Genomic DNA, 16,756 nt, shown 5'->3' with positions numbered 1-16,756 from the left:
GTGCCTGGCCTGCACCAGGCTCCACAGAGCCCCGGTCTCCTGGCTCAGCAGGGTTCTCCCCCTGGGCCAGCAGAGAGGGGCCGGTCCTCTCAGAGGCCCCTGGCTCACTTGCGCAGCTCAGCCATGCCCTTGGGCCTCAGTGTCTTCATCTGTAGAAAGGGGCTTGGGCACTTGTCCTGTGGCAGTAACACTTGTGAGCACCCGCAAGATACTGAGCACTCTGAGGATGCTCGGTAAGGGGTGGGGACCCTGTCTCCTGCAGGCCTGACTGGGCTGGGCTACATCAGGCTCCTTCCTAGGGTCCACATGCTCCCCAGGCTCAGCACCCTCCCAGGCAAAACACCCCTTGAAGCAGTGGAAAGGTGGCGTGCCGACCACGTGGACCCAGGCCCGCGGTCCTGCTCTGCTCTGCCCTTGCCGTGCCGTCCCAAGGCAGTCACTTTCCTCCCTGAGCCTCTGTTCCGTCCTCCTCTCTGCTACTGCAGGTGATGGTAACACCTGCCTCAAAGTCATGGAGAGATTTAAATGGAGAAAAAGCATTTTGTGAAGCACTCGGCGTGGTGTTTGGCACACAGCTGGCTGCGTTCAGTGAATGCCAGTCACCTTCCCTCTACCTCCACCCTTACCCCTCTCCTGAGGGCTCCTCTCTGGGGGCAGCCTGGGCTGGGGTGGTGGGTGCCCCATCCGGAAGGAGTTCAAGCAGGGCTGAGTGGGGTGCAGTGGAGAGGATGCAGGCATTCAGGGCCTCAGGCCTCCCCTGGTTGGCTGTGTCCGTGGGCAAGTCCTTTCCAGGCCAGGCTTCCTGGAGGATTAGGATGCTCAAAAGTGTCTGTCACTCTTGGACCCTGGAGAAGCTAAGGTTTTAAAGGCTTCCAAAGTTATGATTCTGAGATCTTTCAGTTTGAAAATTGTCAGTGTGTACCATTCACACGTGGCTGGCTGGACCCCGTGCCCGCAGATCTGGAAGCTCGGAGGACTTTGGGGCGGGCAGGAAGAGGAAGGGGCTTGTCCTCTTGTCTCATCCACAGGGTTCAGCCCTGCTCACCTGATGGCCTGCCCCCACGCTTTGCCTTCTCCTCTCTTTACAGCATTCCTGAGCCATGGTGAGGAGGCTGACGTCTATCTGGGGAAGGCTGGAGAGTCAGGGCAGGGCCCCACGCTACTGGGCTGGGCTGGGGCAGGCCCGGCCTCTGGTCAGAGGGCTTTGGGTGTGACCAGCATGTACTTCTTGACCCTACACTCCTGCAGCCATTTGGTGTTCAGGAGGCCTGAGCCTCCTTTAGTAGGCCTTAGTGAGTTTTCTGTCTTAATAGTTGAGAGGGCGGGAAAGTGCCAGAGCTTCTGAATGTCAGAGGGGAGAGACCTCAGACCAGCTAGTCCGACTGTCTATGCTCTCGAGAAGAGAAACAGAAGTACCCTGCCATAGCCTCCCAGGGAAAGAGTGGCAAAGCCAGAAGGCCCTGAGACATTACCCTCCTGACAGTGCTGGTTTTCAGGAGTTTGTTTCAGGACCCCAGCTGGGCTCTGGGAGTCACAGCCAGAATGTACACAGGCAGCCTCTGCCACCAGCTGATAGTGGCTCTGGGGCAGTGATGACTTCCCCTCTGAAAAAAGAGGGGTCATTGCCACCCCTCCTTGGTCCCTGGAAGTGTCAGAAAGCTGGCCTGGGTATGTTGACTCTGGCATGGGTCAGCATTTGTTACCATAGACACAGAGTTCCTCTGTACTGTCACTCCAGGAGGCAGGACCAGATTGTTACCTGAGTGACAAGCCTTTGGAGCCAGAGGACAGGCAGACTGGTTTGGAGGGTGCCAGAAGTCAGGGGCAGTGCTGCTCACTCAGGGCCAGGTGCTCCAAGAAGGCCTCCCCTGTGCCTGGAAAACCTTAATGCTTTTCAGTCAGTGTCTCATTAATCCTGACAGCACCAGGAGTGGGAAACTGAGGCACTGCAGCCAGGTCTGCTCTGTCCTGCTGCTGGAGGGGGTACTGGGGGCAGAAGAGTTAACTCTTCCTGCCTCTATTCCACAGCCAGTGAGCAAGGGGAGCCTGGGCCCCCACATGGAAGCACCTGCTGCCCCTACAGCCTTAGCCCTCCACTCTATAATAATGTAGTACAGGTCTGCAGGGAATGAATTCTTTCAGCTTTTGTATGCCAAAAATGTCCTACTTCATTTTTAGTTTTGAAAGCTATTTTCACTGGGTATGGAATTCTAGGTTAACAGCTTTTCCATTTAGTACCTTAAAGATGTTGCTCTTATATCCTCTGACTTGTGTTGATTCCCAGGAGAAGTCTGCTTGTTTTTGTTTGTCAACATGTAATGGTTTTTTTCCTTCTGGCTACTTTTAAGATTTTCTCTTGATCACTGACTTTAAGCGATGTAATTATGATGTGCCTCGGTGGGGTCTTCTTCATGTCTCTCTGCCCATGTTAGGGCTCTTGTTTTTTCAAATGTGTTCCTGTCTTCTCCCCATTCTCTGCTTTGGCACCTTTTAAGACTCCAATTACACATATACTAGACCTTTGAAATTGAGCACAGTTCACTTATGCTCTGATCCTGTTTTTTTTTCAATCTCTTTCCATGTGTGACTTTGGATAGTTTATACCAATATGTCTTTAAGTTCATTAATCTTTTCTTCTATAGTGTCTAATTTGCTATTAATCCCATGCAGTGTATTTTTCATTTTATATGTGGGATTGTTTCACTTCTTGAGGTTCACTTTGGTGTTTGTTTGTTTGTTTTTAATCTTCCATATCTCTAAGTTACTTTTTGAGTATGTGGAATATAGTTATAACTGTTTTCATGTCTTTCTGTGCCAGCTCAAACATCTGTGTCTGTTCTGGGTTGGTTTTGGTAAATTTTTTTTCTCATGTGGATCATTATTTTCCAGTTTCTTTGTGTGTATCTGTTCGTTTTTGATTGGGTACTAGACAAGGTGACTTAGATGTTGTGGGTTGCTTGAGTTTTGTTTTTCTCTTTAAATATTTTGAAGCTTTGTTCTGGAATGCAGTTAAGTTGCTTGGAAACAATGTAATGCTTTTGAAGCTTGCTGTTAAGCTTTATTAGGTGGCACCAGAGCAAATTTAGTCCAGGGTAGGAGTTGGCAAACTGTAACAGTAGAATTGGGCAAATGGCTTGCAAAGCCTGAAATATTTACTATCTGGCCTTTATAGAAAAAGTTTGCAGGTCCCTGGTCTAGGGCTTTTTTTTACCACTACTTGGGTAATATCCTTCTGAGGACCTTCCTGCAGGCCCTAAGTGGTGCTCTAACTGGGAAATCGTAGTCCTGTGTGAGCACCAGCAATTGTTCCAGTTGATCCTTTTGGCAGTTATGTCCTAGCCTCAGTGGTTTTCTCCCCTGCTTGTGGGGCTCGGTCACCAGCTGAAGGCTCAAGGAGAGGCCCTTGGCAGATCTCAGGCATTTGCTCTGTAGCCCTCTCGCTTCTAGTGCTCTGTCCTGAAAACTCTGACTGCCATGCTGTGAACAAACTCTGTTTCCTCAACTCAGGGAGACTGCCTGACAATACCAAGGCCCCCTGCCCTGGCTGCAGCCTGGAGGTATCTGGGGCATTCCCGGGGTTGAGGTCGTTTTGCTTCTTTCAGGGATCCTTGCACTAGCTGCAATGCCTGTTGGCCATAGTCTCATAGGTTTTGGCTGTTTTTTGTTCTTGTTGTTGCTAAGGCAGGAGGTAAATGGCAGGCTCTGTTATTCCATCATAGCTGGAAATGGAAGTTGAATCCAAGTTCTTGATGGCCATTGTCCCAACCTTTAGGAACGTCTACAGCGTTCCCTGTGATGTTCCTGTGAGTTACCACCTTCCACCAGCCTTCTAGCTGGCATGGAAGGAAGCAGCAGACGGGGGTTGGCAGAGAGGTACTGATTCCTGGCCTGTCCAGCCTGGAAGGTGCTGTGGGTCTGGAGGACCAGGACTCAGGCTGGTGCAGTGAGGAGGCAGGGAGGTGGAAGAGGAAGGTACTGAGCTGGCTCTGCACCTACATTAATTCACTTTACCCTCCAAGAGCCATGCAGGGTGGGCGCTGTCAGCACCCCGTGAGGAAATGAAGACGCTTCCCAGAAGGACAGTCCGGAACCCACACTGCTGCCTTCTGGGTGCCCATCAGAGCTTTAGGGTTACAGACCCAGACTCCCTACCTCCCACACTGTTCAGGCAGCAAAAGTGAGGCCCAGTGAGAGCCAGGGACTTGCCTGTGTCTGTGGCCACTTCTGGGCTCCAGGGCGGATGGGGTGTGTCTGTCTCCCCTGTCTGTTCTGGGGCACTTTGAGGGGAGAAACCATGACCGGCTCTCTCTGAGCTGCTTCTAGGCATCTCGATGGTCAAGGAGGGTAAGGAAAGAGGGGGCCCCGGGTGGGAAATTGCCCCACCCTGACCTGGGTCTCAGGCTCCAGGCCTTGGGGAGACAGTGTGTCCCTCAGTAGGTTGCTGTCGGATCTCCAGAAATGCAGAAATGATAGATGCTCAAATGGCAGAAAGGAGCTGGGGCAGCATTTAAGTTGGGGTTTGAAGGATGGGCAGAAGTTGTTGGCATAGAGGAGAAAAGCGAGGTGGCCTGGCCAGGAGAACAGTGTGTGTGGCTTGAGGCAGCATGTTTTAGGGAGCAGTCCATGGTGCCAGAAGCCCTGAGAGGTCAGGGTTCCCTGGGGCGAGATGGTGCTGTAGAGGCCAGGCCCCACCCTGCAGCCTTCCAGCTGTGTTCAGAAGCCCTGGGCTGCCTCACGCCCACCTCACCCCCTGCAACACTGCCAGACCTACTCTGCCCCAGGAGGGCATGTCTGCTCCAAGAGTGGGTTCTGTGGTCACAGGGAATCTAAGAACCAGTTGTGGGGGTGTGGGAGCTGCAGGCTGGATGTCAGCCTGGCGAGACAAGCAGCCCCACACTCTTGGTGCAGAGGTGGGGGGTTGCAGTGGCGGCCAGAACTGGCTCTCCTGGGTCCCTGGACACAGCAGGATGCTCTGCTAGCCCACGCAGGCTGGACAGGGCACCCAGGCAGGCCATAGTAAGCCAGGGATCCCTGGGCAGTGGCAGCCTTGGGCATCATGTCAACCTTCCCCATTTTGCAGATGAGAGATGCAGCTCACACAAAGCCAGACCCAGTCTGTAGCCTGCACCTCCGACTCTGGGCCCGCTTTGCCCTTGCCCACACTGCTGCTGGGGCCCAGGCAGAAGCAGAGACACCGACTCCACCCCAGGCCTGTGCCACCGGCGCCAGCAGCCTGTGTCACAGGGCGTGCAGCCATGTGTGTCAGAGGCTGTGCTGTGGGTCTGGAGGACCTGCAATTGGAGGGTTGCTCTTCCCCTGTGGCTCGTATGCTGGCCCCCTTGCTCAGGCTCCCTCCCCGCCATGGCCTGGATGAGGAGGTGCTAGTGGTGGGATATGGGGGGCCTGTGCCAGAGGCCTGTACCCACCAGTCCACTGGCTCAAGGTGGTCCCGGGTGGGGGGGTCCCCTCCTCTCTGTGGGCCACCGTGTCTGTATCTCTCATGTTGGGGTCGATGTCCATCCATCCCAATGATATTTTGGGGATTCTGAAAGTATGGGGAACTGGCAGGGGGACATGAGGAGGCCAGAGGGCTGTGCCTGCAGCATGGAGAGCTCTGGGGCACTGGGGACCCAGCCAGGAGGCGGGGCGGGGAGACCTGAGTAATGTTGCATTGGGGGGGGGGTGGTGAGGGAGAAGGTGCCAGGGAGGCCCTGCCGGAACACAGTTCGGGGCTTGTGTATACTGCACAGCCCCTGAAGAGACATGGGGAAGCATTTGGGTACAAGACAGGCTCAAGCCCGGTGCTGACACCAGTCCCTGCCGCTGGTGCCCGTCTTGGGCACGGCCATCCTCTCACACCCCTGAGGTAGCATCGAGCTCCCACCTGCAGCTTTTTGGGACTGGGAACCAGGGTGGTTGTCACAGATGTTTGGCCTTGTCTGGTTCTGTCTGCATCTTTGAGAAAGGGCTTTCCCATCAATAAGACACGTGGGACCAACAAGCTCCCTCCTTCCCAGTCTGTGCAGGTCCTGGGCTCTGGGCCAGAAGAGCCTGGAGTGTGGGGCCCACATGGGCCTGCCTACTCTGCCCCCTGGAAACCAGGCCGTTGCTCCAGCCACTCTGGGGACATGGCCAGTTTCTGTGGTCCTGGGGAGTGAGCTCCAGGGCTGGAGCCCAGGCTGCCTGCCTCTTGTGCCGTGCAGTCTCCTACCACATGGGGCGAGAGTGGTCTTGGTTCCAGACTGCCCTCTGTCTCCAGTGCTTTGGCCCTGGCTCTGCCCCGACTTCCAAGGGCTGGTCTACAGAGGGCAGCTGGTGTTTCCCTTCAGGTGGTGCCAGCAGCTTTGTGCCCAAGCTGCTGATGTGTGGGCTGGGTGGACAGGAGCGAGTCAGGCTGACACCCCCATTAGCAAATAGGGACACCGCAGCTCGTGGAGGGGCTCTAGTTTGTCCCACACTGCCGTTAGTCCTCGAACCCCAACCAGTTGGTTGCATTGTCCCGGACAACAGCTCCCTGGGCCTACCTTAGTCCAGCCCACTCTGGTCCAGAAAGGGGCTGTGCTCTTGATGAGGTCACAGTGTTGTGGGCAAGCTAGGCCACCAGATAGTCAGGCAAGGGAGTGAATCCCTCCATGCCTCAGTTTCCTCATCTGTAAAATGGGAACGATAGCGGCGGCCTCATGGTGTGTTCGTGAGGACTGAATAAGCTATCGGTTGTTGGGGCTCCTTATTGACTGCCACATGGTGCCAGGGCCTGGGACTGGATCCCACTCTCTGAAGCAAGAAGGGGCTCTGGATGGGGCGCCAGACGGTAGGTTCTAGTCTTGAACTTCACCCAGTTCTCCCGTGTACAAAATGGGAAGGGCAAGCGGCACTCCAGGGCACCAAGGAACAGTTGTGCCTCCAACTGTGGATGAGGTGTAGGCCTCCTGGGGATCACCAAGCGTCCCCCGGCCCCCAGCGTCAGCTGGCACCTGTTACAGGCCTTCTTCGACCACCCCTCAGCATCAAGCCCAATGCCTGGGGAGAGCCTGTGCTGGGCCACAGGACCCCGTCAGGGCCTCTGCCGTGGGGACAGGCCCTAGCAGATCAGGCCCAGCAGCCGACAGTCCCTAGATCAGGTACCCTGCCTGCAGGAGGGCAATATGGGGAAAGACACATGGAGCAGTTCCCGCTGGAGCACGTCCCCCTGCCCAGGCCCAGGGCAGGTGCCTGTCTCCTGCAGCAAGCAAGGCCCGGAACCAGGCCTGGCTGATCTGGGGTGGGTAGCTACCTCCAAGAAAAAACATGTTGACTACACCCTTTTCAGGGTGGCACGTGAGGCTGTTGGCCTCTATGAACAGCTTATCCAAGGGGATCCCAGGGCTGGAGTTGCTCTGGGTTTCTGGGGTCCAGGCAAGGAAATCCTTGCCACTATCCTACCCACCTCAGGGTCTCGTCTCCTTCCACTGCTGAAATCCAAGGCTGTTGTAAGTGCACACAGCTGATATTGTGTCTCATTTGTCCTCTCACTTGCCCCCTTGCTAAGCAATCTCTGGCATTAAATACTTCCTGGGACAGGGAGCTCACTCCCTTTCAAGACCCCTGTCTAACTCTGGGTCAGAAAGCACTTCCTCATCTGGTTGCCAATGTCTGCCTCCACTTGGCTTTACCCCTGCTGCTCTAGCCCCTGCGTAGACTGTACCTGTTTGCTCTGCCCCACCTGAAACAGCCCTTCAGAGTCTCAAAGCCAGTGAGCACTTGTCCCCCAGACAACGGAGTGAACCCTGTGACTCAGCCATCAGGGAGCCCTGACTGGTCCCTCAGCTCCACTCTACCTGTTGTACTGATGAGAAAACAGGGGTCAGAGCAGCTGTGTGTCTTGCTCAGGGTCACACAGACATCATGTCTGTGGCAGGGCAGGGCAGGGCGGAGCCCGATGGGCCTGCAGGGGCCAGCCGGGTAAGCTTCCTGGAATGTGCAAACTCGGCCCCAGCAGGCCCCAGGCTGCCTGCTGGTCACCTGGCGTCTGCAGATCCCATTGAGAGGGTGGGGGTGAGCTCAGCTCCCTGGTGGGCCTGGGTAGGTTACAGCCTGTCCCCAGCATGTTGTGGCCCAGAGCATGTCCCTGGTCTCTCTGTGTAAGTCTTCTCCAAAAGGCCTTTGGACTCAGGATTGGGTGGTGGCTTGGGCCTTGGAGGGTGGGAGGGGCCAGGCATCCATTTGGGTCATCAACATTGGGCCCTGTCTCAGGTGCTTCCCTTGGCTGCCCAGTGGGACAGAAGGTGTGGCTGAGAGACTGAGGGCCAGAGCCTGCTGGTCGCCGAGCTCCTGCTGGCCACTGCAGATACCCTGATGCAGGCGAACTTGTCTCACAGTGCCCCATCCTTTCCCTGTGCCTCTTCCCTCCTCGTGCCTTGACCCAGGCCAGTGCCCCTGCCCACCAGCCTGGCCTGGTCATTGCCCATTTTGTGCTGTGGCTGGGCTGAGGCGGAATAGGTGCACTCTGACCTCTGGGGTTCCACTGTGAGCCAGGTCCAGGAGCTGGATGTCAGCTGGTATAGGGACAGATGACAGGAAGGGCCCACATGCTGGTTTGGGCTCTGTACAAACCAGAGGAGAGGTGGCAGTGAGGGAGCCTTCCAAAGTTCACATCAGCCCAGTGACACAGGGGTGTCCTTGGCCAGCTGCCCGCCTCCCTGGCTGTTGACACATCTAGCTCGTCTTGGCATCCTGGGATCCTGGTGTAGTAGATGGAGGGCAGTGGTGTGGTCTGCCCTGGATCGGGAATAAAACCCAGGAATGGAATGAAACAGGGCTCCTGGGCTGAGCCCCGGTACCCACAAGGAAGGAGGGCACCCTGAGAGATGGCCCCAGCATGCTGCACACCTCAGGGCAGGATGCAAACCCTCCCTGACACCATGACCAGTGGGAGCCAGAGCCTCCCAGGCATCCGCCGCCTTCTGTCTCCTCCATGTGCCTTGCCTGCCAGGCCCTGGGCTTTGTTTTCTGTGGTCTTGTATTACGGAAATAGCCCTCATGTTCACCATGCTTTTCCACTTCTGCTGCCCCAGAAAGTCCAGTCTCTGCCACACCAATTGAGAATCTTGTATCCTAAGTGGTGAATCCTCAGCCTAGAATTTCAGGGCCAGAGGGGCCTGCAGGCTGTCACTTCCCAGTCTCAGTCCTGAAGCTGTGGGGAGCAGAGAGAGTGGTCACCCAGGGAGGGTGGTGTGCACATGTGCCCTGCCGATGCACTTGTCCTTACTGCTGCACTGCCTGACAGCTCACCTCTTCCTGCCCACAGGTAATCGCTGTGGTCATGGACATGTTCACTGATGTGGACATCTTCAAGGACCTGCTGGATGCCGGCTTTAAGAGGAAGGTGGCTGTGTACATCATCGTGGACGAGAGTAACATCAAGTACTTCCTGCACATGTGTGAGCGGGCCTGCATGCACCTGGGGCACCTCAAGGTGAGCTGGCTGGTCATGATTGATTGCTTATTCGCCAGTCAACAAACACTTCAGGCACTGGCCTTCTAGGGATGGAGCCCTGTTCCAGGCACATAGAGTTCAATAATCCTAGAGCCTCCTGCCATGTGGTCACCTGGCCTCTGCCAAAATACCCTGAGGGACAGGACACTACCTCCAACAGTCAGAGATAAGATGATGTTGATGAAGGGCCTGCTGACTAGCTGCTGGAGCCCACACCAGATGCTACATTGTGTGTTATTTCAAAGCAGCGCATGCCGTATTGGTTACCTGTCTGCCTGCATACCCCTGTGATGGGGTGCTCCCCAACCCAGCTCCAGCAGCCCGCATCCTATCTAAAGAGCTCTGACTCCCAGGAAGTCCTTTCTCAGACGTTAAGCCAAAATCTGTCTCTGTGTAATATCTACCCACAAGTTTTAGGATCTGGCTCCAACAGAGGACGCTCTCTCAGGCTGAGGTCAGGGAAGGCTTCCTTAATGGCTGCAGAGTTGAAATGGACTGGAGAAGCAAGAGCAGAGAGGAAGGGGCTTTTTGGAGGGACACCATGGAGCAGAGGTGGAAGGTCTGGAGATGGGCGTGGGTTCTCAGCACTCTTTGCTGTGTGTCCCTGAGCACATTACCTCCCTCTCTGGGCAGATGGGCCAGTGTGGCCGGGCTCCTCTGCTCAGACACCCTGCATCTGGCCTCTTGCATGGGAGCAGGAGGAGCCCTCCTTGGCCTCTAGTCTGTGCAGCACACTCCCCAGAGAATACAGATCAGTATGCATCATGACGGCTAATACTTTCAGAGTTTGACGGGCTCTGAGCCCTGTCCTAGGCACTGTACACAGTTAACTTATTTACTCCTCATGGTAACCCAGTGGGATAGAGCAGTTGTTGCCATTTTACAGATGGGGAAATGGAGGTGCTCGCCCGCCCAGGTGTCACTCCTAGGTCCAGGTAGGGGTGTGAGCCAGCAGCAGGCTAAGCTCCAGCCTCCAGCAGGTCAGAATTCCTAGGGCTTCAGGCCTGTGATCTCAATCCCTGGGAAAGGGGAGGCGCCAGGCTGGTAAACAGAGGCTGGGCTCCCACGCCTATAATTTGTCAGCATTTGTCAAGTGTCCCCCCATCAGTCCCCTTCCCTGCTGAGTCCTTTCAGGTGGCTGTGAACACTTGGGGCAGCGAGTCTCTGGCCACTGGGACATTTTATGTGGTCTGCCTGGTGAGTTGGCCCCAGGCCCCACACTCACCCACCACGCTGTCTGCCATGTAATTAGCACTGAGAGTCAAGTCCCAGGGCAGACAGCTCATGCCAGAGAGATCTAGAGTATGGAAAGGGCATCTTTTGGAAGGTGAGCAGAGGCCATCTAGACTAGGCTTCCACAGGATAGATGGGGAAATGTGACTTGCCCATTGGCATTCCACTAAGTCAGACTGAGCCTAAAAGCCAGTACTGAGAAGTGGGCATGGACCCTTGGTGTCCAGTGTCCCTGCCAGCAGGGCTCCGTGGCTGCTGCCCCGCAGTGGGACGTAGACATGTGGCTCCTCCGGTCTGAGCCTGAAGCTCCACATGGCTGTGATGATGCCTCACAGGGTTGTTTGAGGGTGAAATTAGAGGAGACAATGGTTGTAAAAGCACCCTGTGAGCTAAGGGGAGTTACACAGCTGCTGGCAATAGGAAATTATAAACCCCGGGCTCTGGGCAGGGGAGGGGGTGGGTGTGAGGGCTCCCCACCCACTTCAGCTTGAAGTGAGGCTATAGCCCAGAGCATGGGAGGGACACCTTGCACCAGGGGTCCCTGGCCCAGTCTGCCCCACTCACCACCTCCCTGCTCTAGGGAAGGTGTCCAGGAGCCTGACACCATGGAGGGCCAGGCACCTACATGGGAAAGAACATGTAACTCTGGCCTCGTTCTTGCCTTTGAGCTTGTCCTCCACTGCCTGGGCAGGTGGCCAGAGGCTCCCGTGCTCCCAGCCCTGGCCAAGTGTCACCGCGTTGAAAGCCTGCCTGCACAGCCTGCCTCCCTGCCTGCAGGCTGGCTGGGCCCGGGCCTGTCTCAGAAGCACTTCCTTTGCCAGTGATCCCTGGGCCCGCCTTCGATCGCCTGCCGCCCCTGCCTGGCTCTGCAGCGACCTGCCCTCAGATCCCATGAGCCCAGGGTACAGGTCTTGTTTGGTGGAGTCAGACTGGTGACCACGGGGTGTCAGCACCAGCTGGGGGGTGCCAACACTAGGAGCCACGCCTGAGCTCCCAGCTCTGCCACCTGCACTGTAATGTTGGACAGAGACACAGAATCTTTCTGGGTCTGTCTTAATTGAAAAATGGGAGTGTGATCATTTATTTGGCAGGCTGTGGTGAAGAGCACAGGAGGACATATGGGGGCAGGGCATTCAGTAGTGAACTCTATTCCCATCATGACTTTGGCAGAGGACAGGCGTGGCCACTCCCATGAGACCCCAGCTCTGGTCTGAGTGCCAAGGAACTTCCCTTCCCCCCACCCCAAGCTGTGGTCTGGCTGGGAATCACCCTCATGTGCACCTGCGGGGCAGCACCCCCTCTTCTGCCTCCTGAGCTTTGAGCTCACTCACACAACACGTTCTGGAAACAGCTGCTATATTGCTTGGGCCAACCTCACTCCTGGCTTCCAGGTGAGCTGAGAGGACATGCGTCAGCATCTCCCTGGGTGTGAGGTTCCCAGCCATCCCCAGACACCCTGGCCCACCAGCTCAGCTGGCCTCCTACTCCTTCCGGTGGGAAGTGTGGGAATGAGCACTTCATATTACAAGTGGGAACAGGCCTTGAAAAGAAGACCCAGCCCCCTCACCCCTCAAGCCCAGGGCTGGGCCATATAATCGAGCCACATTTGGGGGTGAGACTGGGTGCTGAGGGGTGTCCCAGGCCAGTGGGAGCCACGCTGGGCCTCAAAGCTCATCGCTCAGGATGGGAGCTGTGAGATGTCAGGCTGATCTGAAAAGCCAGTTGCCTTTGTGCCACCAAACTGGAAAAACCAGCAGCCACCTGGGCAAAGGCCGGACCTGTTTCTGAGGAGCACAGAAACCCCAGCCAGTGTGGCCACAGGAAGGCGCTGGGGAGGATGTGTGGATTCAGCCTCAGCTCAGGGTCTATGCTAGGCAGGACAGGCCTGGTCTGGCGCCCAGAGCTGCCCTGCCCCCATCCTGCCTTCTCCACTCTCGGCCTGGGTCTGCAGTGGATTAGGTATGGGGCAGTGCTTCTCCATCAAAGGGGATTTGCTGGGCTTGGGACATTTAGCAATGTCCGGAGACATTTTTAATGTGTTGAACTGGGAGAGGACTGGCCTGTGGTGGGTTGGGGCCAGGGATGCTGTTGAACATTCTAGGATGCACAGGACAGCCCTCCAACAGAATCGCCTAGCCCAGAAGTGCCCATGCTGAGCAGCCAGGGGAAGGGCCAGGAGCCCCTCAGACAAGGCCCTGGAGCCCTGCCCTGTCCCTGCCACAAAGCTGCTTCCCATCCCAGGGTCACAATAGCCCCACAGGAGGTCAGAGTCAGTATCGACCCCCTCCCCCATTACAGAGGGTAAAATAGGCCCTTCAAAGGAGCAGAGGCTGAGCGGGCACCTAGCACATGGGGGCATGGGCTCTCCATTCCCCTTGCTCTTGCATACCTGGCCTGATCTCACTGTCAGTGGCCAGGCCTGGTTAGGATGCATCTCTGATACTCCTCACACCCCCACGGGCCCAGGAGATGCCAGCCAGCTCCTGCAGAAGGTGCGGCTGAAGAGCATCCATGGTGCAGTTGCAGACTGTCCTCAGTCCCAGGAGGCTGGACCCCCCCCCCTGGGCCTAAGTCCAGGCCATTCCAGATATTTTGAGGTTCCCCACTTGCCCCTGGAACAGAAGGGATCACACCCCAGTGCATTGCACGGCACATGACATCACAGCCCACTTTGTCACTTAAAATTTATGGAGCCCACAGAGTGCCAGGCACTCGCCCGGCCCTGGCCCGCATGCATGGAGTTTCAGACAGTCTGACAGCAGCCCTGAAGCATGAGGGTGGTTAGGCCCATTTCACAGGAAAGAAAACTAAGGTGAGGAATTGCCAAGCTGGCATCCGTTCGGTGCCAGGACTGGAGCTGTGTTTGACCAGAGCTTGAGTGACCCACCCTGCTCTGGCGCAGCCTGGGCTTGGCCCCTTTGCCTTCCACAACCCAGGCCTTGGCACAGGGTCAAGGCACATCTCTGCCTAAGCACGGAAGGCCCAGGCATGGTGTGGGGCAGGGTGCTGCAGGCTTGCCCAGCCTCCTGCCCCGTGCACCTCAGAGCCGGTGAAGCACTGCCCAGCCACCCTTCTCTGGCGTCCTGTCCAGGACCTATCACTGAGCCCTTTCTCACATGAGCAGACTGAGGTTCGGAAGGACACAGGGCACCCCGCCTGGGTCAGCCTGCCCACTGCCCACTGCCCACTGCACTCTGTGTCCCAGGGCTCAAGAGACAGTGCAGCCATGTGGAATCCTCCGCCGCTGCTCATCAGAGCTCTGACTCCTGAGACATTACCTCACCCTGGCCGGGCCCCATGGGGCGGGGCCCTCCAGGAACAAACAGGCAGGGGAGCTGCCGTGGTGGGAGGATTGCCACAAGCCCCCACCTGCTGCTGGCCCCAGGGTTGGATGGCCCTTAGAGTTTGAGGCCAGCCCCAAAGTATGGACAGGGAAACTAAGGCCCAGAGAGGGCCAGAGACTTGCTTAGAGTCACACAGCAAATCTGGAACAGCCAAGGCCTGCTACTCACACGCAGAGTCGAGTCACTCTGAAATGTAGGTAGTAATCCTCTAAGCCCTTCATCCATAAGCTTTGGAGCAGGAGCGGGCAGGCACGGGCGAGGGGAGTTGAGGCTGGCGGCCATTCTTCCACGCCAGAGGAGGCATGTGGTCCCAGCATGTAGAACTCTGAGCCAGGAGCCCACAGAAGCCACGGAGCTGGGCTGTGGTTGGGCACAGGTGATAAGGGAAGGCCTCACACCACTTCCAGAATCTTTGTTCCAACCTCTGGTCCCGAAGCATGCTTTGTGTTGGGTGCAGTCATGAGACCTAATTGTCCTGGGCTGCGGCCAGCTTCCTGCTGAGCTGGCTGTGTGCAGACAGGTAGCCTGCAGGGTAGGGGAGCCAGCCCTGGAAGCAGAGGCTTATCTGCCTTCTAGGCCCACAACAAGATGATTGTTCAGTTCACGGCTGGGTGGGCATCCACGGGGACCCGCCCCTCAATCTCTGGACACTGTCTGGGGCAGCCCTGAGCAGAGGAGTCTGGGACGCAGCACTGAAGGAATGGACTCGGGAGCACACTGGGCCATGGGCTGGCTTGAAGGGTAGATGCCAGCTCCCTCAGCCCCGTTTCCTTTTGCTGTTGCCCTGCCCTGACTCAGGCCCACCTCCTTCACCCACGAAGCCCCCTCCCTGTCCTCTGCCTCCCGCTCCCTGCTCATCCCGTGCATCCTGCCACTGGATCCCAGAACTGTTGTTGAGGTACAGCTCCAAGTCCATCACATCCTGTTCTAAATCCACCCATGGCTCTCTTCTGCCCCCAGGGCCAAGCCAGGCCCTAAGCAAGTGTAGGGGTCATCCAGCTGGGCCCGCTCTGCAGGCTCTGTCGCCCACCCTCCTCCCCCAAAGTCCTCACGTGTCTTAAATAGGCTCCAGGCCTTTGTGTTCCCACATCTGGCATGCTGCGCCTTCTTCCCACCCGAACCCACTCTTCCTGGTCTGTCGCACCAGATGTCAGCCTCCCCCAGGAGCCTCCCCCCGAGCCCCTGTGCTGGATTCTTCCTCATCCACTCCCCTGCCTCTGATGTCCCAGTCACCTCTATGTCTGCAGCAGGGGGCCTTGGCAGGTTGATAAATGATAGCCCAGAGCTCTGCGTCATCCCAGAGCCCCTCGGGAGGGAGGGAGATTCACTGGGGCTGGTGTTAAAAACGTAATTGCCAGCCTGACCCCAGTGCTTCCTGAGTTGAATCTCTGGGGCTCCCAAGAACGCGTTTCCAGCACACAGCCTGGGCCACCCCTGGGTGAGTCCAGGTCTCCTGACCACGTGAGGGTCTACTTTGGGGTAGCCTCAGCCAGGTTCGCCCTGAGCTGCCTGGGCTTTGCCATGTCCTACCACCAGCTTTTCACAGCTACCCTCAGTGCTGGGAGGGGAGCCAGATCCCAAGCCACTCAGTGCCCCACAGACTGCATGCCAGGGAGGGAGAGCCCTGATGTGGCCAGACTCCAGAGACAGGCGGGAGCAACCTGGCCTTGGACACGAGTCGTGGTGGGCCCGGCTCTGCTCATGATGCCTGGGAGGCTCCTCCCTCGGGGTCTTAGCTCCCCTTCCCATGATCTCTTTGGGAGAGCCAGAGAGCACAAGGCCAGTGAAGGCTGGGATCTGGCCTTTTCCAGCCCTGTTTCTGGGTAACAGGCAGTGGGCTGGCCCAGTGGGAGCAGGAGAGTTTGCTGGGAGGCCTGCCTCAGGGCTTGGCGGGGACAGTGAGACAGCAGCATGGAGAAGGGCAGTGGAGAAACCCAGCCCGCTCATCCTGGGAAGGCCACAGATTTGCAGTGCATGATCCATGCCCCTCAGGGCAGGGCCCCACACCCCCTTCCCAGCTGCACAGTCCCCAAGGGCACCTTTCCAAAATTCATCTGCAGCCCTCCTGTTGAAGTCCCTCCAGCAGCCTTCCACCCTTGGCAGCAGCATGTCCCAAGCTGGCATGGACACCCTTAGGCCATACCCACACCATCCTGCCCCCTTTGTCACCAGGCCCCACCTTCCTCTCCCACCTTGGCCCCCCCACCCTGCAGTGTCCACATATAGCATCCCCTTTCTCCAGGCTTACCATCTTATCCTTCCTATCCAAGCTCCCAGAAGCCCTCCCTGAGCCCTGGGCAGAGGTGGCCACCGGCCCTACCATGTGGTCAGTGCTGTGGTCATGTAATTCTGTCTCCTGTTCCCCACACACAGAACCTCAGGGTGCGGAGCAGCGGGGGAACAGAGTTCTTCACACGGTCAGCCACCAAGTTCAAGGGTGCCCTGGCCCAGAAGTTCATGTTTGTGGATGGAGACCGGGCCATCTGTGGCTCCTACAGGTGACTCTACAGCTTTCTGGGGGCTGCAGGGCGGGGAGTGGCTCCAGTTCCCAGCTGGTTTCTGCCCTTAATCCTGCCTTATGACACCCTGGTTATTCCGGTTCATGGTCCCAAAACTGCTGAGCCATGAGCGGGACTGGGGCCTGCCTGCACGCCACCCGCCTATCACAGAAGCAAGCAGAAGAGGGCTCTTGTCCATGAGACTA

The 16,756-nt window shown here is 57.1% G+C and overlaps 2 protein-coding genes across 4 annotated transcripts in view; one reads left to right on the top strand and one right to left on the bottom strand.

Moving 5' to 3' along the window:
- Positions 1 to 16,756, bottom strand: part of SLC5A10 (solute carrier family 5 member 10) — a 64,763-nt gene that overhangs the window by 19,721 nt on the left and 28,286 nt on the right. The gene's annotated exons all lie outside the window — the stretch shown is intronic.
- The window catches only part of FAM83G (family with sequence similarity 83 member G), a 30,010-nt gene that overhangs the window by 5,927 nt on the left and 7,327 nt on the right, over positions 1 to 16,756 (top strand). For both annotated transcript variants that reach the window (XM_036894066.2, XM_057500797.1), the window contains exons 3-4: positions 9,287 to 9,454; positions 16,426 to 16,550. In XM_036894066.2, coding sequence (XP_036749961.2) covers positions 9,287 to 9,454; positions 16,426 to 16,550 — 293 coding nt within the window. The remainder of the gene's footprint in view (positions 1 to 9,286; positions 9,455 to 16,425; positions 16,551 to 16,756) is intronic.

This window comes from Manis pentadactyla, chromosome 4, assembly GCF_030020395.1.
Source record: "Manis pentadactyla isolate mManPen7 chromosome 4, mManPen7.hap1, whole genome shotgun sequence".
Taxonomy (NCBI): Eukaryota; Metazoa; Chordata; class Mammalia; order Pholidota; family Manidae; genus Manis; species Manis pentadactyla.
This window is presented reverse-complemented; position numbering and strand designations above follow the sequence as displayed.